Source organism: Lichenostomus cassidix, chromosome 6, assembly GCF_008360975.1.
Source record: "Lichenostomus cassidix isolate B80296 chromosome 6, HeHo_3.0, whole genome shotgun sequence".
Classification (NCBI taxonomy): domain Eukaryota; kingdom Metazoa; phylum Chordata; class Aves; order Passeriformes; family Meliphagidae; genus Lichenostomus; species Lichenostomus cassidix.
The window spans coordinates 17074940-17098257 of record NC_139487.1 but is presented as its reverse complement, the minus strand read 5'-3'; the positions used below and the strand labels follow the sequence as shown (position 1 = coordinate 17098257).

At 42.8% G+C, this 23318-nt stretch overlaps 1 protein-coding gene across 4 annotated transcripts in view; it reads left to right on the top strand.

The window, feature by feature from the left end:
- The window catches only part of C6H10orf71 (chromosome 6 C10orf71 homolog), a 31102-nt gene extending 8112 nt beyond the window's left edge, over positions 1-22990 (top strand). Inside the window, exons 1-3 of one of the 4 annotated variants that reach the window (XM_085065315.1) lie at positions 1486-1827; positions 11835-12006; positions 13734-22990. In XM_085065315.1, coding sequence (XP_084921441.1) covers positions 13908-18536 — 4629 coding nt within the window. In that variant the 5' untranslated portion in view covers positions 1486-1827; positions 11835-12006; positions 13734-13907 and the 3' untranslated portion in view covers positions 18537-22990. Of the gene's footprint in view, positions 1-1485; positions 1828-7582; positions 7683-11663; positions 11685-11834; positions 12007-13733 lie in introns of those variants that run through there. The other 3 variants (XM_085065316.1, XM_085065318.1, XM_085065317.1) reach the window with 3 other exon arrangements.
- Positions 22991-23318: the final 328 nt, after the last annotated feature.

Here is a 23318-nt window from a genome sequence, read left to right as displayed (position 1 = left end):
TGCAATTGCCATTTCCACAGGGATCTTTCTAGTTGCTATTCAGCCTCTCAGCAGTTCATGAGTTCAGGACTTACAGAAAGCAGGGCTATAACCTGCCTCTCTTCATAGACAGCAGAGATGGGTTTATTTTTAGAACAAGTATTCCAGAAATACATTCCTCCCCTCTTTAGAAAATATGTGGGAGAGACAGACACACGTACAGACAGTTTTGCCTACATTAGTGGCAGTGGGTGCCTGAAAACTACTTTTCCACTGTCTGCTGTAATCCCAAACTTTTTTTGTTGCAGTGTGCAGCAGTTCCCTCCAATGTCTCAGCCCATAGGTGCCATGACTCATGGTAAACCAGACCTTTGTGCATAAGTGCTCTTGCAGGTGCAGAGCATGGGGAGCTGTTGGAACTGTGCAGCTCCAGCCCAGAACTTAGCACTTAGAAGTGCCCTGATGTTTGCCAAGACCAGCATTCAGTTTGGGATGAGTTAGGAGAAATACTTGAGCACCAAACACCCAGACAGGAGTTCAGGAGAGTCATCTCCAGCAAAATCTTCCTGCTGGAATCTAAGGTGAAAAATACACCTCTCCCAGACTTCAAAGGGAATTCAAAGCTGAAGGCTGCTTTGGAGAATGCAGTTCATTGTCCCTCCAAGGAGGGGTAAGCCAGGGGCTGCTCTTGGATCTCAGGGATGATGAGTTCATCACAAGTGTCCTGGTGCTTGGAGATTCTCAGGCAGCAGATAGTGCATGGTTTTTGCCTTGCTCATGCTGTAGCAATGTAATTAGCATCTCTTTTTAGAACACAAGTGACCACTGGGCTCATGTGGAGCCCTGCTCTGCCATGGAAGCAGGAGTTAGGCTGTAATCACAGGAGATCCTGCTCCTCATTTTGCTGTAGGCTGTGGTTCAAGTCCAACATGATGCTGAACCCCAGGAGAGCCCCATGACTCCAGTAAGGAGCTGTGTGACCCAGTATGGCACAGGGTGCCATCCATTGTTTAGATCTGCAGCACAAAAACTTAGCTTGTTGACTTCATGGCATATTTCCCCCATTATCCAACATCCTATTGCAGTGTGCCAATTGAAACCCAATGCTGGCATGTGCCTTCCAGGGCAATGGCTGATCTTGTTTGCTTTGGAAGGACAGTGGAATGGGGTCCTTACTCCAAGAACACTGGCTACATTTGTCCAGCCTTGATGATGAAATGAGCTATTTATGAAAAAGCACCCATAGGGACAGTAATGTGTTACTGTGTGCATTTGTACACAGTATTTTTAGTGATGACCCTAATAAACCCTTTGCCTCCCATCTCTAGGTACAAAAGTGCAGTGCTCTAAGGTTTGCTTCACTGGCAGCAGTGAGCCCATGGCACAGCATTGCTTTCTGTATTAGTTATCTCTGAAGAATTACCAATGGCCAATCTGAATGTAAAAATAGCTGATGACTGTTTGTTTCATCTGTCTGTTACTCGACACCGCATGGTTATTCCAATACGTATGTTTGCCTCTTCCCCACCATGATCTCCGTTTGGTTTCCCCTTGCCTGATAACTATTTAAATACATTTTACTAACTTCAGATTCCTTGCTCATTTCACTTCACCTGGCTGGGCAGGTCTGCGAGGGCTCAAGGGTTAGCTCCTTCACTTTTATTGTTTTATTTACTTTTCAGTCGTCATTTTTATTGAAATAACCATGTTTAGAAGAAGAGTCCGGCAGACATAAATAATGGGAACTGCTAATAGTAAGCAGGCTGCTCTAAAATGTGCTGGGGCTTTGACTTAAGGGAAGAAAGCAAAGCCCTGCATTGTCCCTGTCAAGAAGCTGGAGCACAGAAGGTAAGAGGGAAGCATATGGGTGGTTTTTGAAGCAGGGAAATTGTGAAGAATGGTGGTTTCTCAGCATGTGAATGTGTGTGCACACATGAATCAGTTGCGAGATTGATCAGATAAACGAAATCAAACAGCATTTAAATCTTTTCTTCAGTGATTAGAAGTGGAATGTCCTGTCATTCTGTCCAGCTTTTTTTTTTTCTCAGAGAAATGCAGGATTGTCTCTGAAACTCTGTGTGTGGAAAGAGACATACACAGAGATTTGTTTGCAGTGGTTACTGTTTGACATGTAATTATCTTGCAAAGGGGCATGATATTTTTAAAAGAGCACTAAATTGACATGAAGTTCCATTTAATTGTCTTGCACATTGTTCTGTAAGCAACTTTAAGGAAATATACATTGTTTTTACTTTCCAGATGATTACTGACTACAGAGAAGCTACTCTTAAAAACTTTAGTGATTTCTGTAGGGTTTGGAAGGCATTTATGTTTCTTTTTTTGGAACAAATAGGAATAGAATAATTTAAATATTTTATAAAAAGCAATTACCATGCTACAGAGCCTGAAAAAGTAAGATAGTTCAAATACCCATGCAGTGCTAAGAGGCCACTATAAATGACTGTGACTATGACTTGTATCCAATTTTAATTGTTGGAAGATTTCTTAAATGGCATAAGCTTTTGTGACTCCAGTTGTTGCAGAACTTCTTAGTCTGCTGTCCCAAGGAACTGCGTTTTATCAGTCTAGCTGGAGAACTCAGCAGCAAAAAAAGAACAGAAATAATTAAAATTGAGCTTGAGAAGCCAAACTGCTTATGCTTTTTTAAATGGCGTGGGAACAGGCAATCTGATTAAATCTGAATGGGGAAAAGTTTTACAGCAGCAGACCAGAGTGACTGTTCACACTGACTTGGTACAGTACCAGCTACAGGGTTCCTCTCCAGTCCTCTGCCATTTCTGGGAGAGAGCAGGGGAGAAGGAAAAGAGAAGAGATAAGAAGGACAAATAAGCTTTCTGGACAGGATCAAAGTCTGTGTCTCTCTTCCTTCACTTCTTCAAGGAACTGACCATGTAAAAAGCAAATGTCCTCAGTTAAACGCTTGAGGGATGAGGTCTGTGACGCATATTAAGGAGTAAAAGATTCCCAGTACACTGGAGCCCCAGCTACATTTCTCTCTCCTTCCACACTTGTCATTAGGAAGGTATTTATATACATATTTTCAATTTAGTTACCAAAACAGTTGTAACTTGAAGGCTGCAGCTGGGTGGAGGTTTGCAGGTGTAATTGCATCCCAGCACTGCAAAACAAAAGCATACAGACATTTTGCTCTGTAGCCTCTTATTCCTACCTGCTTCTCTGAAATGGTTGTCTCACCTGTATTTGCATTACCAGAACTGTGGAAAAGCTCCACAAAACTGTGAATCCCTCCAAGACCAGAAATGAAGTCAACTAACCCTATGAGCCCTATTGGGAGAAAATACCTCTCATCTGTATTAGTCTTTCTTGAGTCCAGCCGAGTTTCCACCCAGGGAAAGCTGCTGGCAGAGGCAAATTCTGCAATGGTTTTTAGCTGCAGGCTTGCCTGCAGCTGGGGTGCCAGGGAACAGAGAGCTTTGGCTACTCCAAGCAGGAGGGTGAGTTCCTTGCTTTTAGAGGTTACAGTGCATTGCCTGAGGCAGTGTTGCATTTTGGGATAAGCTGGCTGTGAGCCAGCCAGCAGGTGTGTGGGGAAAGGACCACGCTGGGAGCTGCGTGTGTGCACTCAGAGGGGAACTTTACCCTTGAGATAAGGTTGTTCCTCTTCAATCAAGCATGCATATGCTTTTGGATGGATCAATAATCATTTACGCATATCTAAAGTTGTATGTATGTATATATATATATATATATATATATATATATATATATGCATATTTGTGTGTGTGTTAAGCTTGGTGTGTTGTGATTATCTTGCTGCTTGCCAGGTTTTTATGACTTTCAAGTGTGTCTGGTGGGAGAGACTACCACCAAGACCCCCGTCCTTTAACAGCCTCAGAGATACTGAGGCAGCATTGAAGCTCTGAGAGGACAACCCATACCTAGAAGTAAGGTCTCCCTTGGGTTTCCCTGCCAAATGATCTTCTTTGGACAGGAATAGAAAGTAGATATTTAATTATAGTTCTACATTTCTTTATCTTCCTGTGCTTGCAAATAATGATATAATTGAAGGCAGTAGCTAGTAATGATTAATCTAAATCATCTGGTAACAGTCAGACCAATCTTTTTATGAGCCAAGCAGGTCAAATAGGGATGCATCTTTATTTTCAGCCTCTCACATAGCCACATCCCATTAGTTTCAGGGATGCTTTCCCTGTTACTTACACACTGTGTCAAAGGCTGTTTTGGTGACTGTGATAAAGCTATGACAGTCAGGTGCACAAACGCCACCTAATTCAAACTTTCCACTTGCAAAAGACAGGTGTGAAAACCCCTGCAATTTTTTTTAACAGTCTCTAAAAGAGTTGTATGTGGTTAGCATTTGGCTAGACCTTAACATGCAAAGTCAGCAAACAGCAGTCTCTGGCAGTTTGCAGCTACTGCAGATCTTTGGTCTCAGATGTGCCTCTGTCTATCAGCTTTACCTCGATCAGACCAAAGCTGTCATACCTCAAGGCCAGCTTGGTTTCCTGTCACCTTCATTACAGACCCATGTACAATTTTACATGTTTCTGATGGCTCTTGTTCTGTTGAGATGTATTTCATGTGTTCCTGTCCTCATTCTTTGCATATTTCAAAGCACAGGGCTCCACTGTGCAGAAATTGGAACAAGTTTCCTGCCCAGGATGCTGGTTCAGAAACAACATCATACTCAGAGGGAACTGACCCCTGCAAGCTGTGCCAGGGTTTGTGCTGGGGCAGTGGGGCAGTACTCCTTATCATGATGTTGTTCACTGAGGCTTTGTTTTGACTGATCTGCTTTGAAGTAGTGACATTAGGACTTGTTGTGTTTCTCCAAAACTGAGAAATTAGTCTTTGACCAGGTTTCTGAATTGAATGAAGCCATAGACAAGTAGCTAGAATTGCCACTTCTGTGGTGTGTGGGAGAATTGAGGAGAAGGGATGGGAAAGGAGAAGCAAGTGGTGGCAGCACTAGGCTGACAGTAATGCTGTTGTTTGTCTGCAGGCTTCTTCAGAGGGTCTGGGAAAGCACTGTGCTGACAGCATCATTGAAGTTGCTGAGGGAATGACTCCACCAGAGTCATCAGTCTATTTCTTTGGGAACAAGTGTGGATTCTGCTTAAAACTCTTGATATTTCCTTTTCTGTCCTTTGCATATATCCTTTACAGAATAATCACAAGAAACACCATAGAACTAACTGTGAAAGAATGAGGAATTGCCTTGGGGGTACACCATTAAATCATAACAATTAATCAGTCTCTGAATAGGAGGAGGGAGTCTGCATTTCCCAGGGCAAAACCAAAACAACTCCTGTGCACAGTGAAGAGGGAGCTGGAAGGAGCTTTCATCTTGTTCAGGGTGGGAATTTGCTCCTGGCTTTTGCTTCTCAAAAGGAGGAAAGCAGTATGGCCTCCAGAGACACCTGGGGACAAGGGTGAGTGGGTTCTCCCCTGACCTCTGAGTCCTCCCATAGGTGTGTAGCTGTCCCATGGCCATGTTCCAGACAGCAGGCAGAAGGCAAGCCACAGCTTTTGTCCTTCAGCTGGAATGGCTCTGTACTAATCACAAATGGTTGAGGAGCAGGTTATCATCAGAGGAGAGATGTTATGTGAAAGGATGGATACGTGCTTGAGTCATATGCTCTGGCATGTGTGTGAGTATTGCCCTCCCTGCCACACTGCTTGCTCAAGAGCAGAACTCTTTTGCCTGCATTTGAAAGCTATGGCAATGTGTAAGTAAGAGATCGTTCTGTTCCTGCAACCTGAGCCAGAAAATTTTGAAAACCAGAGCCTCCACCTTCTCTCCCACCTCTGATACAAACATTTATTTGTATTTGGTAACATAAGACAAGTATTTCAGTATATTGCCTGTCCCTAATCCCTGTGGAATTCAGTGGGTGAGAAAACTACTTAGAAGTTGGAACAATTTTGAACCTAGCATGTACAAGTGTCTTGAATTCTTTTCTTAATAGAAAACAGATTTAGCAAAGTCTTTGTCCAAACCTTGAAAATATCCAGAAGCTTTAAAGAAAAAGTGCAGATGAGACAACCAGTAAAAGAATAATACTTGTTTTCTGCCAGCCTGTTATTTCCTGAATCTGTATCCTGTGTGGTGGGTGTGGGTCAGACTCTCCTTGTCAAGAAGCTTAAATGGTTTAAGTGCAAACTTGACAGTGCTGATGGTATCAGTGTGTTGGGGCTGACAAGCAGAGGGCTGTGTAAGTGGGGGATGGTTTCAGATTCCTCAGCCTGGAAAGAGAAGTGAGGCATGGCTTGCTGCTAGCTGCAGATTTCCTTGTGTAGGTCACAGAGGAGAATACACCTGCCCCCTCTTGTGTCTAACATACTTGCTGGTATCATTACAATTCTCCCATGACAGGGGCTGGAACTGTCTGGTGTCTTCCTGATTACAAGGCATCCAAACCATTATATTATATTCTTGTCCATGCATTTTATTTCCTTTTCCCCTTTGTCATCTCCCACCTCTAGCCATTGCAATGCTGTGATACTCCACAGCTTTCCCTCTGCTGTGGGAAAATCTCCTTTCTCCCATTCAGGAAGTGAAAATTCAGAAGCTTTCATCTAAGCCTTGCTTGAGACTGAATGGAAGATGAATACCTGTCTCATCAGCCAAAATCCTGCCCATGTTCAGTGAGGGGGCTGTTCCATTGGAATGTCAGTTGTCACCATGAATGAGCGGGGAAGGCTTGAGTTTTAATGATCTTAGCAAGGTACAGGTATCAAGCACCTGAGATGATGCAGAGATCTTTGCAGTCAGTCACTTCCAAATCTGGGTGGATTTTGCTATACAATATAATTCCTAGCTACAGCACCATACTCAGCTGAAGGTGGGGTTTTGGTTTTGTTTTTTTTTTGCAGATACTAAAGTACCATGAATTATGAAGAGCAGTGAGAAGGCATATTTTTGCCTTACCTGACAAAGGTTAAGCTCTTCTTGTGCAATTCAGAAAACATCGATCTGGCTCCCTATCCTGCCACAGATGCCCTGTTTGATCTTGGACAAATCAGTCAGCTGAAGCTGAACCTTAGCTGCTGATCTGTAAATGAGATATATATCCAGTGGGAGAGTCTGCAAAGATAAATAGCCACGAGGTGTTCATGTACCATAATGCTGGGGAGCTGTATAAATATCTTGGTGTATAGTGACTGACCTAGTTACAGACAGTGGCCTTTTCCAGGCAGACATTTAATGCCAAGAAATGCACTGTTTGGGTTCAGTTGCTTAAATGTCACTTCTCTGTGCTGACTTCGAGTCATGGGAGGAGCACCATGCTTTGCCCTGTGTTCCTCAGAGAGTCGTGCTGTATGTCAGGTGCTGCACCAGTCATGTGCTCTGTGCCTTTGCCTTCCCCTGTCATGTCTGCATGGTACTGGCTCCCCAAAGGCACTGAATTGGGTGATGGAAAGGATAAACAGGAGTTGCAAGAAAGCCTCAGTCCAGATACAACCGTTTCTGAGAGACATCTCCTTCTTCCAGACTTAACAGGCCTGTTGGCAGGATGGGGCATTTGGAGGACATTGGGAAAGGCAGTCTGGAAACCAGCTGGAAATAACTGTTGGGTCTTTGCCATTGAACCAGAAAGGGAAAGGTAGAGACACTTGCAATCTCTGTTCCTTCCATTTTTCTTCATGTGAGGTCTTCATCTGCCAGTGCTTGAAGCTTTGTGGTCTGAGCTGGAAAGGTAAGCATTTCAGCTGGGGCTGCAAGAGCTTCACCTCCTTCGAGGAAGGAACCCAGCAGGATGCAGAACACACAGTCATTAGCTAAGAACATTTCTTCCTCCTGTTCACACTTCCACCAGCCCACAGTGTCCTTCCTTGGACTGATGAGTCTCTGGTTCCAGCTCCCATGGGAACATACAGTAGCTTCAGTAGAGCTCGCTGGAAGAAAAAGACTTCAGCTCTTTTTTTTCAGGGGAAAAAAAAGAGGTTTGATTGAACAAATAAAATCACAATCATATTCATTTTAATGACATTTCCCCTAGAAAGATAATTGGAAATTTATGGGTTTTATAATCTGAAATATTTACTTAGGGAAATTTCAAAACAAGATCACACTCTTTGTTCCAATGCCATCAGAGTATTGTTTGATATAGAAAATAAAATCAAAAGTTTCAGTTAATGTTAAATAGCATACATCCTTTTTGATTTAAGGACAGCAATAACATACTACTATTATAGTATATATACATGTTATTTCTCATAGTCTTTTTTCACTAAAAATTGTGAAATAATCTAAAATTTAAAAGGGGTGCTTAATTCTAAGTGAAATTTTGAAATTCACAATTTAATTTCTCTTAGAATCTTTATTCCATGTGAAATTTCAAAAACTATTTAAATGAGAACAACCTTCCCTAACACATACACAAACGTATTTCCAAAAGGTGATATTGTCCACAGGATGGCAATTCAGGTTGGCAGCCAGCTTTGCTGGCCATCTGGGACTATACCATGCCTACCACACCACCCTTAGGTCTGTGCATTAGTGAATATTGCAGAAAAGAGCAAAATTACTTTATCCCAAATGCACTGCTGTTTTCAGTGATGAGCAATACAGGTTAGAAAATGAGAATTGTCCAGAGGACACAATTTGATGGCTTAGCAATGTGGTGTTGGTTCCAAACCCCTTCCTTTGCATGTTAGTCTGAATACCTCATGGGGTGAGGTTTGGCTCTTGGCAGATGTTGAATTTCACTTTACTGTGGTTACAGTTGCATGTGTAGGTTCTGGATCGTGCACCAGTGTTGGCTTAGGAAGCAGACATATTCAGTCACCAATTCTGTTCTCAGTTATCCTACTGACGTCAGTAATATGACTCTAGATTTATGCCAGTGTAACTGAGAACAGAAGTTGGCCCAAAGTCAAGAACAGTCTCTCCCCTTCTCTGGCCCAGAACAAGCCGTTCAAGACAAAATTGCCAAATCCTTGAGGGGAATGGACCCACTTTCCTACACTGGTTTGGTTCAGACACATGGTTTCTTTGCCTTGCTTTCCAGTGCAATGATCAAAGATCTGGTGCTGGAATAGCTGAGGTCACCTTGTTCTATGCTAGCCATTTCTGTCAGTTTGGGATTTTCACCCTAAGCTGGAGAGATCCAGTTCTTCATCCTCCATCTGTTGGGGCAGGCATTTGTATTTGAGTAAAGTGGTTCCCCTTTTCCCAAACAGGAAAATTTGCTTTGGTTTCCCTTTATGACCACGAAGAATTGGTTAAAGTGATCTTGTTGGATGAGGGAAACAGAGGCTTGTGCTAATAGATTTATTTTGTGGCCACCCCAGTCTAGAAATTGCCTTTCTTCAGGGAGATGTGGCTTGAGCACTACTCTCTCTTGGAGGCAGCTCTCCTCCTTGTTGAGGGTGTTTTGATCCCCCCCTCATCATTGTCATGATGAGCCCCTGGAAACCTGAAGTAGCAGCATGTGTGGAAGTAGAGCATCCTGCTGAATAAACCTCAGCCAGCAGTCACCACAGGGCTCTGAGTTTGGGGGTGGACCTGTGGATGGATGACACAGAGAGCACCACATGAAGAAACCAGTTCACAAAGATTTTAAAAAAATCTTTCCTTCTCTTCCCATTCTCATGGGTAATGCAATGCTGCTGACTTCAGACTGCTGTGCAACTCCCAAGGGCGCTGCCAAAATGCCACTGTGATGTCTCATGGCATAACCCTTCAGCCAAATACCAGCCCAAGGGGGTGGGGGAACCAACTGGCCCTTTATATATTGCAGCAGCAGTGATGTCATACTCTCCAGCCAAGTTTGCTGGTTTACCCAGCTCCTGTCTAGTGAAAAAAAGGCTGACATTCAGTCTGTGCCAGGCCAGGAATAGTATCTGTAATTTAACCTCCTCATCACAACTTGCTTGGCACTTAAGAGAGACACTGAAAAAACCCTCCTATTTAAAAGAGAAGGGAGGCTGGTTTCTGATTAATCTGCTTGAAATCTGTGTTCATGCAAACCTTTTCAGTAGCTTGTATCAGATGATGCCTATTGCTAGCACCTCACACTTTTCTCCACGTTTCCAAGCAGTTCTAGGTGCCCAGAATTGCTTTCCTGTCTCTTTGAAACAGACTAAATTCAGACATCCTTAAATGTTTGAACTAAGTACTGACCTAAGCTCAAATATTGCACCTTGCTTGCTGGTTTGCCATGTTTGCCAGAAAAGGTAAAGAAATAGGAGTTTACCAGGTTATTAAATCTGTCACAAACAGCTTCTTTGCCTAAAGCTCAGAAGTTGTTGTCATAACTATACAAGGAATAGCTGCATCAGTACAGTGCTGCTGTTTCCATCCAGCCCCAGTAATGACCTGCACCTTGAACACTTGATGCAGGTACAGCTTTTCCAGGGTGAAACATTACACTGCACAAGCACTAGTATTATGTCCAGGCAAGACAAGGATCATCACAGGGGTTTCAGAGACAGTGGCAGTCACTATTCTTTTCTTAATCAGTGGCGCCGAGTTGTTTTTGTAACAATGACTCCATCTAGGAAAATAATTGCTGAGGTTACATCATGATCTCCGTGTTTATAGCTACTCTACTCACTTTTCAGCAAAAGTTCTCAGTTTACAAGGGATAATATATTTCTCCAGACCTGAGATCTGAAAGCCAAGATTCCTCCTAGTTCAAACACCACCACCAGTAAGTACTGATAAACATTGTGCTACTGGAATTTAGTCAGCAGCCCTGTTGATGAGTGAGACAGAACTTAATCACCATCTCCCATGGCTGTGTTGGCTTTGCACAGTTAAGAGTACCACGGAAGCAGTAAAATTGTAATTTAATCTCTGAGCAAAGAGAGAACTGACTACACATCTCTGGAGTGAGCATACCCTGTCACATCTGGCTGCAACCAGATGTAGCACAGGTTTTTGTTTGTTTGTTTGTTTTCTCTTTAGTTTTACTTTTTTTTTTTTTTTTACCCACACAACTTAAACAAAAAAAAGCTGTGATTGGTACAGGGTTATGCCTAAACACACTGATAACTGCCGTTCCTCAGGCAAGGTGCAGGAGACAATCACAATGGGTGAGCCCTTGTTGCCACTTTTGCCAGTAGGTTTTGAATATCATGAACTAACTCAAAACTTTCCTTAGAGAAGACTGTGCTACCTGCATTATGTCAGAGCCAGACAGTTCTTGTAGGAAGAAATCAATATATTCTTGCAAAGATTAAGCAAACTGGCCTGAGCCCTGGGGGTTTCAGCAGCAAAAGAATGACAGCAATTCACATTCACCACGGCTGAGCTTTCCTTTAGCACCTCCTGCCTCTGGTTCATGCATGGAAGCAAAAAAAAATATTTTGTTTACTGCTCTTTACCATGCCAGCTGTCCACCTTTCATCTCCTTTACCATAGGGACAGTGAAAACCATGGACTTTCAAACCTCAGCTGCGTTAGTTCCAAGTTCACCAGATTGATGTCTGTATTTGTTGACAGTAGAAATTCATATACAGGTGGAGTGGAGGCACATATTTTCCTCTGAGTCTGTCTGAAAGGGTAGCACAGCAGGGAGGAATTATTCTTTTTAGCCTGGAGTCATCACCCAGCCTTTGCAAAGGGCAGAGTGCCAGGAAATCATTGCTCACTCAGCTGCCAGTCCCTGCTGGGGCTACAGGAGTGTGCTGGAGATTGTGGTAGTTGTTTGCTAGGAGCCTGACTGCACTCCACAAGCTATCAAACCCACCAGGTATTTGGTTATTGTTGCTCTGGGATGGATAGCTGTCTCTTTTTGTAAGAAATCCTGTAAATCAGCCCTAAAATGGATGTAAAATGGAAACAAACAAATGAACAAAACAATCAGATCATGCAAACAAATGTCTTTGTTTTCAAATTGCAGAGTTCACTTAGGATCAAAAAAATGCTGAAGGTCAGAAACACCCTGGGACACTACTTCTGTCAAATCTACATCACTGGACTATTTCTACTTCCTCACTAAAGATGGTCAGAAAAGAAGCCAAATGCAAGTATGAGAGTGAGTTCTAAAACCAAGAAGCAAAATTATAAGACAGGTAGGTACCTGTATTTCTCATTTATATAACAGTTAAGAATCACAACCAGGAGCAGAATGGCCTTTCATTTGTCTTCTCTTTTTCTTGTTGCTTTATACACAAAAATGTATGAGTGTGAGAGGAGTGAAACTCATGTTTGAAAAATCTTTGTACAAAGTAAGATGGCGAAGCTCTGTTAGGCTTATTTTATTTCTAGTGTAAATCTATTGTTATGCATAAGTCATTGGAATTGCATGGCTGGAAGGACAGGATCTAAATTCACTATGATGCTTGGAGCCTAAAAAAGGTTGGCTGAGATTTTTTAAATGGAAGAGGAAGGTGAGGAGTGTTCTCATTTGAAGAAACAACTGAGCCAGAGTTATTCAGCTTATTAAAGTCAGTTCCTCTTACTTTTCATACTTTGACCAGCACTGAGTCATCATAGAGAAAAACAGATCCTTTCCAACAGTCTCACTGAGATGGACCAAGGTGGAATCAGGGATTTGGACACCTGGAGAGGCTGAAATCTCAATCTACATTTCATTGCTCAGTTCTACAAGCTGAATCAGTGGCTCCAGGCTTGAGAAGGAGATATCTTCCACTTGTATAGAAACTGCTGTAGGTGTGAACTGTGGTGTTGCAGCTCATCACAAGTTCATAATGCCATTGTAGGAGGAAATGGAGATGCAGATCAGACTTTTATTAAAGTTTTAGCCAGTTCTGGAGTATGCTTTTAAACTCTGTCTCCCTGTAGTTTAGTCAAAACTCTGCTCAAGTCCTTGAATGTGAGAATAATCATCTAAAGAGTTTACAGAGAAACTGGTAAGAGTTTAGTGCAGAGATTTCATGTACAGCTGAAGGGTCTATTTTTCTTTTACTGGTTGAATGCAAAGATTCCCCCATCCTGTATTCAGACTGATGTGGAGATAGACAAAAACCCCAATGCTGGGGTCCCTGACTGTGTACCATAATCAGGAATTAATAGAAGTCTGTGGTATCTTATAATTGTGTTGAATGGGTTACCTTTAGCTCTCGGTAGCTCTGTAACTGAAACCAAATGTTCTCTGTGCTTTCTTGGGTCTGCTGCAGTCCCCGAGGCACTCCTGCCTTCTGCTGGCTGCGCTGATGTTAGCAGCCTCGTCAGCTCCAGCAGACCAACCCAACCCAACCCAAGTGTCCTGCTCTGGGTGGCTACGTTGTACCCCAGCACTATTTGTTTGGAGCATGCACAGTAAATCCTTTTTACCTGGAGTGCCACTCTGTTTTCTCAAACAAGGGTTATGTTCATGGCAATTGTCATGACAAAGCTGTGACGATTAAGTTTTACCGACTTTTCTTTCATTTTGGACTTAGTGTGCAATGATGTACTCAATGACATATCTTTTTTAAGTAAATTTTGTTACTCATTCTTCCTGGCCAAAAATGGCTAACCTTCTTTTCTAAATGGATGCAGAGCACTTGGAAGTGTTTATGGTTAGAGGTATGGAAAGGGAAGGACTTGAAATTTGTCTTTTATGTCCTTGTTTAAGAGCCCAAGTAAAGACTATGAGGTGAAAACACTTTTTTAATGGCTCTTTCTAGAAATTAAACCATCTACCATTTGAATTGACCAAAATAACAGTGATTTTTTGTGTTGTTCATTGTATTGCTAGCATCACAAAATTAGTCAGTGACTGATATATCTGGAAAAATGCTGCCTAATAGTGTTAATATAGAAAAATGATAATTTATAATTTTTGGCTTTGCAGAAAAGAAAGTTTCCTTCAGCTGTTCTGTAAGATGAGTCAACGTGCAGCAGCACCGTCTGGAGGAATGGCTTTGTGCTTGTGAATTGCAAACAGCTGGATCTGCCTCACAAGTCACCTGCTATTCAACACCTGAAACTAACCCTTGGGATAATTCTTCCATGACTCTCATGAACAATGCAGGGAAATAAGAAACATACAGAAGGACACAGTGATTCCTCAAGTATTGGGAGTCTCCTGGATGATGCAGACAGAGAGGTGAGCAGCCTCACAGATCGGGCTTTCAAAAGTTTGTGTGTCGCAGAACTCGAAGACCCTTACAATGAACCAGAACTTTCCATTTCACCTGACTTTGCCCTCCAGTTGTCTGCTAAAATTCACTCAGGGATGTTAAACCATGACATCAAGAAAAGCAATGTCTGTGACAAGCTAACAGCAAGAAACAATGAACACACAATATGGGCTTCCACATTCCAGCAGTTACCAAACTGTGCTCCAGAGGAGAGGAGGATTGCTAAAAACAACACCTTTGCTGTGGAAAGGAAATTGAATTTGCCAGTCCCTGGTCCAAGGAACAATAAGCATGTTTCAAAAGTGTCCTCACTGATTAAGACATTTGATAAGACTGCAGACCAAGGGTCCAGACGTTCTCTGATAGCAAATAAGCAGCCCATTAAGAATAGCTATCAAAAACATAAAATAAATCATGGCAATGATACTGCTTGCTGGGATGATACAGACATTTTAAGCATCGACAACGAACTTTCTGAATTTTCTGGGGCTAGTCAAGGTAGCCACTGTCGCAGTGGCAAACATGAGCCACAGAGAAGACCCAATAAAGTAGACCTGAGTTATGGGGACTCTGATGGTTATCATCCTGTGCTGATTGCAATGTCAAAAGTAGCCAAGTCAAATTTTTCCCACTCTTCTAAAAAGGCTTTAAAAAACAGAAACTTGAAAGTTAATGAGCCAGCAAAAAAAGGTAATTTTCTTCACAGTGAGAATAGTGCTTTTGAATCATGGAAGGTTCATCATAAAAAATTGACTGAAAAGGAGGAATTTGTTGACATAAAAATGAAAAAGGAAGGTCTTGCATACCTGGAAGAGTCACCATTTGTTAAAGGATCTCACACACATGAACATAAATTGTCACCTGTCACAGCCACTGTTGCTAAGAAGCAAGAGAAAGATTTTCAGATGAAACCAACTCTGCCAGAAGCTGCTTTCCCTCTCCCAGGTGTACCTCAGGGTCCCCTCCCTTCAGAAACCAAAGTTCCTGCTTCTTTCCCTCCCACACCTCCCCCTAGGAACCATGTACACCAGGGTCCCCCTCGGCCACCCCCTGCCCCACCAGCACCTCCTCTCCCACCCCCCACCTTACCTGGCCATCCCTCAACACCCCCTACCCCTGAAGCCCCTTCTGTGCCACCACCCCCAGTGCCAGCTCGGCTTTCCCCCACTGCCTTGTCCCAAGCCTCTGTGTCACCCCAGTCTGTGTCCTACAGGATGGTTTCACCCTCACTCACGTTTGAGACACCCAGTCCACCTCCACCAAAACCCCAGGCCACCTTAACTGAAGAGCAATCCCTCAGCCCCCAGCTGGGCAATACCTCTGCACCCTGGAGGAGACAGAGGGCTGCAGAAAGGGCAGCAGGGAAGAGACACACTGCAAAGGACGAGTTCACAGACAGCCACAAGACCTCATTGTCTGAAAAGGCGACTGAGGGTGCTGACCCTGGGCTGGATGTGACTCCTCTGGCCAAACAGGCAGATTCCCCTGGAAGGATCAGCCCCTCTTTCAACATCACAGAGCTCCTAACGCCTGTCATACCACCAAAACAGGAGGTGGACACCACTGAAAGGGAGCTGATCCCACTGACACCTCCTCCCATAGAGAGCATGGCTTCAAGAGACCATGAGGAGAGCACTTTAGATGATTACAGGTCTTGGGATAATTACAGGTTGACAGCATCGAGTCTGTTATTCAATTTAAAGGATGTGCGCAAACGTGTTAAAAGCATTTATACTCCTTCTCCCCTGTTAAGGGCCTTGGAGGAGAAAAATAAAACAAGGGAAAATATGCAGGAGAGTACAAAAATGAATGCCTCACTCGCAACTTTGCATGGCAAAAGTGAGAAAAATATTACAGAGAAAGATGAATTGAGTGATATAGCTTATGTATTGTCTAGCAGTGTTCATGAAAAGGACAGTAAAACTGATTTAACTGGACATTTTACAGATAACTGCCTGACTTTTAATTCACCCCAGACAACAGAAAACCCTTCATTTTACCAAAGTGGAGATGGCTTGCAACAAGACGATTCAAAACACCAAGATCTGATTAAAAACACAAGGGATAATGAAAATTCTCCCTCGTTCAGACATGAATCAAATGAACCTGATTTAGGAAAACATCTGCAGTATCCAGTACAGAGACCACTCAGTAGAGACAATGGAGATACAACACCTGGGCATCCCACGCGAAATCACAGTGCACAGGGTGAGGAAAATGAAAGACAAGCTGCTATTCAGAATGAAAATTTTGCCTTCAAAGCACTCCTAAACCAGCTCTCATCAGAAGAAGATGTACCTTACAGTGACACCCAAACCAACCTTGTGGCACCTGGCCATGAAGCACGAGGCAAAAGAAGCACCAGTTCTTCAGAGCAATCCTTCGTCTCCACAGTGGAGCAGCCACTTCAGGAGGAGCCATTTCTACCAGTGCCCCTGATGCAGCAGACATGCCTTCAAGAAAGCCAGAGGGCTGACAGTGAAATGGGTTCAGGAAGTAAGAAAAGACAGAAGGAGAGAGGGAAAGAGGTCAGGGAAGATGAACTGCAATATTGTGCTAGTATCAGCCCTGGTACTGGTGCAGCAGAGAAGAGGGAGGGAAGTGTTACTGGGAATGAACAGAGGAGCTTGGTGAAAGAGAAACTAGGGAGAGAGAAAAGGGAAGAGGCCAACAGCACAAATTGTGCATCTGACAGCGTAAGAGACATGTCCATCCCCAGGTCTGAGGAGCCACAAACGCCATCATCTTCAAGCTCAACCAAACCCAGTCTGTTTATGATTAAAGATAACACATTCAGGTCACCTCAGGTAATAAGGGCTGTCAAGCTGCCCCTGCTCAGGTCATTTTCCCTGGATGATACAGTGAGCAGCAGTTACAAGGAGATGGAACGTAGGTTTATGTCCCCAGCAGTTTACAACAAGAGGCACCGAAACATGTTGCGTGCCCAGGAGGTTGGCTGGTGGGCATCGAGACACAGAGGGCAGCAGAACGTGAGTGATGGAGCAACTGACAGAGAAAAAGAAGCCAGTGAGCCTGGATCTACTTCAGCAACACTGGATCCTAGTCTTCTGGAAGATACAGAGAGCTTTTCATCTGGAAAACTGATGGAAGAAGATGAAAAGGCTTGTGCGTTGTTAAATAAATTTGGGAAAATGAATGAGGAAAGTGTCTGCAGAAGTAAAAAGAAGCCTGCAAAGGCAAGACACAGCTTAACACAGCCAATTATAGGTCTGGAAAATGATCAAGCACAAAACAGCCCCAGCTATCATGCAGAAAGAAAGACAAATTACTTTAAGAATCATCATTTATCTAACCGCAAAGGGGGCTCTTGTGCGAAAAAAATAATCACTAGGGAGACAATTTCCCCTGTGACTGGCTCCATATTAGAGGACCACACGTGTTCTTCTGTATCCAATGACACCTTGGAGGACATCCTATATACAGAAGGTGCACCAGTTTTGTTAGACAGTCTTTCATGCTCTGCTGGTGCAAGCCCCAGGTCAGGAAGCATGATGCACGCTCTTGCTGCCAGTTCATTGTCAGATAAACAAACCCTTTCTGGCCTTAGAGGGACAGAGGATGTTGCAAACCCTGCCTCATTGAACATGGCACTAGAGAGGCAAGCTTATGTGCCTGAAGAAGAGATAATTGATTCAGCACAGAGGAATCTACTTTCTGATGTTGCAGGGGAAGCTGGGAGACTGGATCCTGGGGACCTTGGTGGGAGACCAGGAGGCAAGCCACCCACTGTGCCACCAAAAACAGAAAAGGCTCTACGTCGGGCTAAAAAGCTGGCAAGCAGGAGAAAAAAAATGCAAGAGCAGCAGAAAAAACATCAGAGCGAGCCCACAGATGCTGTAGGGAGAAAGCCTACTCATTCTGGAGAGACAATAGTATCTGCTTCACCCTCAGGATACTCTCTCCTTCATCCTCCCCTTCACTCAACTTTTACTCCCACAGAAACCAATACTAGAAAGCCCAGAGCTGCACCAGCAGTAAGCCCTTCACCCTCTTCCACCCAGAGGAAACTCCTGCAAGACCCTGACTCCGGTCAATACTACGTAGTTGATTTACCAGCCGAAGTTAATTTAAAGACATTTTATGACCCAGAAACTGGCAAATATGTTCAAGTTTCAGTCCCTTCCTTGGAACAGAACTTACACCAGTCCACCTCTTCAGAAATTAAGAATTCTCCCTATGCCTCCTACCCTAGAGTGCTGCCTTTACCAGCCTCATCGGTAGCAGTGCTGAAATCACCTTCTCAGCTCTCTGAACCTGGCTGGTCAGTGCCCGCTGGACCAGAACCAGCTGAACTACCTGAAGATGGCCAGCAGGACTACAGGTACACTGAATCTGTGGATGCTCAGCCCTATACTGAACCAGCCTCCTACTCCTACCGTCAAGATGCTGGAGAAACTCAAGTTCACTTAGGGAAGGATGTGAGGCCAGCCCAAAATACTAGCATTGTCACCCTCGCTGATTTAGATGATTTTGCTGCTGAAGGAGTATCTTGAAAACTGAAGTAACAAAACATGCCAGCTACTGTTTTTAAGAACTGTTTGGACAGACACATGCACACAAAATCACATGCAGATTTGATGTTTGTACAACACTTTGTCTGAATCTCATTGTGGTTTAGGTGGGAAAGAAAATGAAAGCTGTCATGGTGAAAGATGCAAGGTGATGACAACTCTGAAGAAAAGTGAAATTGAGTAAGCACCAAATTATCAGTGAGATGAAGGGGCAATGCCAGCTAGACAAATACATGTGACAATATCAAGCCACTGCTTACTGCTGCTGCTGCTTTGCCATTAAGGAGGCTGGGATAGCCAAAGCAAGTATCCTATTGCCCAGATGTGTTGCATGACACAAAATAAAACCTGTGAGACCATCCTATCTATCCTATGAGACCTAGGACTGATGCTGCATCTCCTGAACTTTCTTCACTCACTGCCTTTGAGCTATATTGACAGGTAGAAAGTATGTGGCTACAAATATGCCATATATGCAAGATCCGTTTTTTGCACACGTTGATTGCCCCAATGTCATTGACAAGAAGATTGTATACTGGATGCACAATACAACAGCCATGTCAAAAAAAAACCCTTTTAAACAACCAGAATACACTTGCAGCTGCTCTTGACTTCTCATATATTTTTGCAGTGCCCACTAACATGCTGCTGAATTCCTTATATTTCTTGATAACATCCAAATAGGTTCCCTCAGAGTCAGGGTTTATTTACAATGCAACTTAAAACTTCAGGTTATCTTGGTACTTGGCCTGAAATGTTTTGGTGAGGAGCAAGGTTGAATGAAATCCCACAACAGTATTTAATTGTTTGTTAGGACAAGAAGTTCTTTGCTATTGTAATTGAACTGTGTTTTGGGTTTTTTTCAGGCTCCCACTGAAACATGGAACTAACTTTTAATATCTGAAAAATGTACCTATTTTTGATCTTGTGAATTCTGTGATTTAATACAAACAAACAAGCAAACAAAATATTCAAAATGTCTGAAGTATTAATTTCTAGAAAATTACTTCTTTGAATTATCCCTTTTCTTTGAAAAATCTGTATGAAAATATCACTCATCCTTGCATAAGGTCTTTTTTATCATCATAGATAATGAGGGAACCTAGGTGAAAAGATGGAAAAATTGAATGTAATGTGCCTGCTTATAAATATTTATATTTGAAGTATTGGCTTAGTTTTTTTCTGTCTCATTTTCATACTGTTTCCCCAATTACAACTGAAATGCAGAAGCTCTAAGGAAGAATTATGCTAGTGACTTTCAGCCTGATTCATATCTTAGGCAATCTTTACAGGATTTTCTTCAGTGAAGCAGCTCTTGACTTCCTGAAAAGAAAGAGATGAATCAGGCCTTTTGTTAATAAATACAATGTGGAGACAGGACACAGGCAGAGCTCCACTCTCACAGTATTAATATTTATGACAGAGTTTTTCTTCAGTATATTTCCCAGGGCTGAAGCCTCTCTTAGGTCACAGAACAACACTTGGTGGTTTCTCTCCTTCCTTAACCTGAATTCAGCTCTCAGCCTTCCTCCAACCCTGACAAGAGCCATTTGTTCATGACCTGTCCTGGTCCCACCAGACCCTTCCTTTTATCAGTGCCACTTACTAAAACATTTCTCTTAGACAAACATTAAGGGCATCACTTCATTGATTACAGTGGGGTTTGGATTTAGCCTTCAATGATTTTCTAAGGTTCATTTCACCTGTTATGCATTTTGTGATTTGCAGCAGAGGTGTGGGGTGGAAATGGAGAAGCTTGTACTGATATGGTTTGGAGTTTAAGCATATTCAGCCAGATGCCCATATTTGAATAAACATTTATTGTTCAGTTTTCACCCTTGAAAGTTTTCAACACCTGACTGGATAAAGCCCTGAACAACTTTGGCTGGCCTCAGAGCTGACCCTCCTGGAGCAGGAGGTTCACCCAGAGACCTCCTGAGATCTTTCACAGCCTGAATTATCCTGTGATGCTGCTCTGAAAATATTAACATTTTTAAATGAACCTTGACTTGGAACTCAAAATGCAGTCTTCCATGAGAAAGGGCTCATTTTGAAAGAAATTAAAGAAAAAAAAACAACCTGAAAATCAAGACTGTTTCAGGAACAAGAAATAATTTTCAAGTTGTTAAATTAAGGGAAGTGGCTCTTACTATGAATATTTTTTTAGTCACAAACGTTTTGTAAACTGATGGTGCTATTCATGTTGCACATTTCTGTTGCTGTCACTCTATACAGCATAATGTCGAGTACAGAGCAGAATCTCATCCATGTGTTAAAATATAAATAGATCCATTAGAGTTTTTCATGGTGCATTTAGACAAAACCTATGAAACCTTAAAGCCTATCAGAGTGCACAAGCCTTTTTTTTTTTGTGTGTGTGTGTGTGATGTTACAAATTTAAATGCCCTTAACAGCCACAAGTCAAGAAGTAGGCTCTCAGAAGACAGGATAAAAACTTCCTTTCCTAGGGAAGACTATGGATAAAAAGTACCTGTGCACAGATTAAAAAAAATGGTAATTTGATGACAAAAATGTATGAGTGTATTTTAAAAGTCCCTTTTACCTCTTTGACTGCCATTTGTTTTGTAGATATGCCTGTTTCTGCACCCCTTGATCAAGGGTCTTCTTAAACTCTTACTGTTTAAGAGGAGAATGGGATTCTCCATTCTCTGCTTCTAGGTATGTAAGGAAAGCAGGGTGTAATTTTCACTCTGCTGTTAAGGTGAACTGAAATTCTGGCATCTGAAGAGGAGCCAGTCCTAGCTTGGATACAAAATACATTTCAAGTAGGGCTTCTTCTTTCAGTCAGCCCTTTCTGCTAGTTTCAGGGAGCTGCATTCACAGTGGACTGTGTGTCTGAACAGGTCCCAGAGCAGGTTTTGACCCAGAGAATTTGTAGCTAAATTGTTGGAGCAAGGTGATCGTCTTCTCCTAGGTAACAAGTGACAGGACCTGAGGAAATTACCTGAAGTGTAATGCTCCATGGAGGTTTAGATTAGACATTAAGAGAAATTTCTTCACTGTAAGGGTGCTCAGTCATTGGAATAAGCTGCCCAGGGAAGTAGTGGAATCACCATCCTTGGAAATGTTCAAAAGGTGTGGTGAACACTTGGTGCTAAATTAACTGTTGACTCAATGATTTTAGGGGTCTTTTCCAACCTTAATGATCATATGAAATGAAACAAACAGAACTGGGGAGTTTTAAGAATGGATAAGAAAGTGGTTTTTGTCTTGTATCCAAAGCTTTCCCTAGAGCACTTTGCCACAGGGATTGAATGATATCATAAAAGTGTTGCTCCAGGTCCCAGCCTGGTATTGAGTAGGAAGCCATCAGCAAACCTGTCTCTGGCCTAGACCACGCTGCTGGCCAACCTTGTGCTAGGCTGTAGGACTGTGTGTGTGCAAACACACACATGCATCCACATAAACAACCCTATATATATATATATTTATAACCCTATATATATATTTATATATATATATGTATAAAATCTACCTAAAAAACTGCCATTTGCATATCAGCGAAACAGCAGTAATGTGATGGTGAACACAAAATGTTTGTGTGTTAAAAGGAAGACAAATGACACCTTTTCAAATAGGAAGCATTTTTCTTTCCTTGCCCTATTCTGTTTGTGTTTGTTGGGGGGATGTTTTCCATTGCTGCTGGGGGAAACAAGGCTGGAAGAGGTCAGTACGAGGCAAAATGAGTGCTGTGACTTGACCCTTTTCTTTGGGGGAGGGGTGCTATGGGAAATGTGCAATAGTCATGAAAGCAGTTGTAGGAAAGCACTGGTTTGTGACAGTGACATTAAGTTGTAGGTTAAAGAGGTGTTGAGGCAAACCAAGCTAAATTCTGCCTTGCCAGCAGACAGTGGCTAGGATTAAAGAACACAGCAGGTTCTTGGTGTGCACAGAAGCCCAGCAGGCTGAAGGGAGCAGGGGCTATTGTTTTCACTGCTTTCTTCTCCTGCGTGTGGCTTTTGTGCATGTTGCATTTCTTGGTGCCCTGAGGCTCCTTTGCCGTGGTGATTCTTCCTTGGCAGATGGGACTGAGGCCAAACCTGATTTACTTTGCTTCTAGGGCCAGAACTGCCTCCTTCTGAATCTCCTGCTCCTTGTGGGGTGACTGCAATGCCAGCAGTCCAGTTGTCACATGGCAGACTTGGACTGCCATTCCACAGCCATGGCTCTGTCCCAAGGGCTTGAATTTCCTCATGGAAAATGCTGGATTTGTTTTAGAGTTCAGTTTGATTGAAATGGCCTATGTGCACGGATTTTTGTCAGCTCCTCCTTGGGTGTTCAGTGCCTTCCTAAGTCATCTGTCCAAGAAGATAAATGGCATCAGCACGTTCCATCAATGCAACTGTATTTGCGAATAAGTAATTATTTATTAATTAATAAACAAAATAAATGGGACTTGTTTTACAATACTGGAATGACTTCTAGCCAGCTTTTTCATTGTAATTATGTGTCATTGTAATTTTATCTCCAGTTATGCTGGCAGAAAAAATTGCCAATGAGGAAGCATATGTGTGTGTGTGTGTGTGTGTGTGTGTGTGTGTGTGTTACAAAACTAAAAGATCTAGGAGATGAATGGATGCAGGGCTTCATCCCCATTCCTCCTTTTCCTAAAGAGAAGGAGCAGGAGGCTGGGCAGAAACACCTTGGTCCATGACCCCTGCACTCATTCCCTCCTCTCCCTGCTATGTGAGGGCAGTGTTCTGTCTCACCAGAGGACCCTGGGGATATGGTGCCACCACCCAG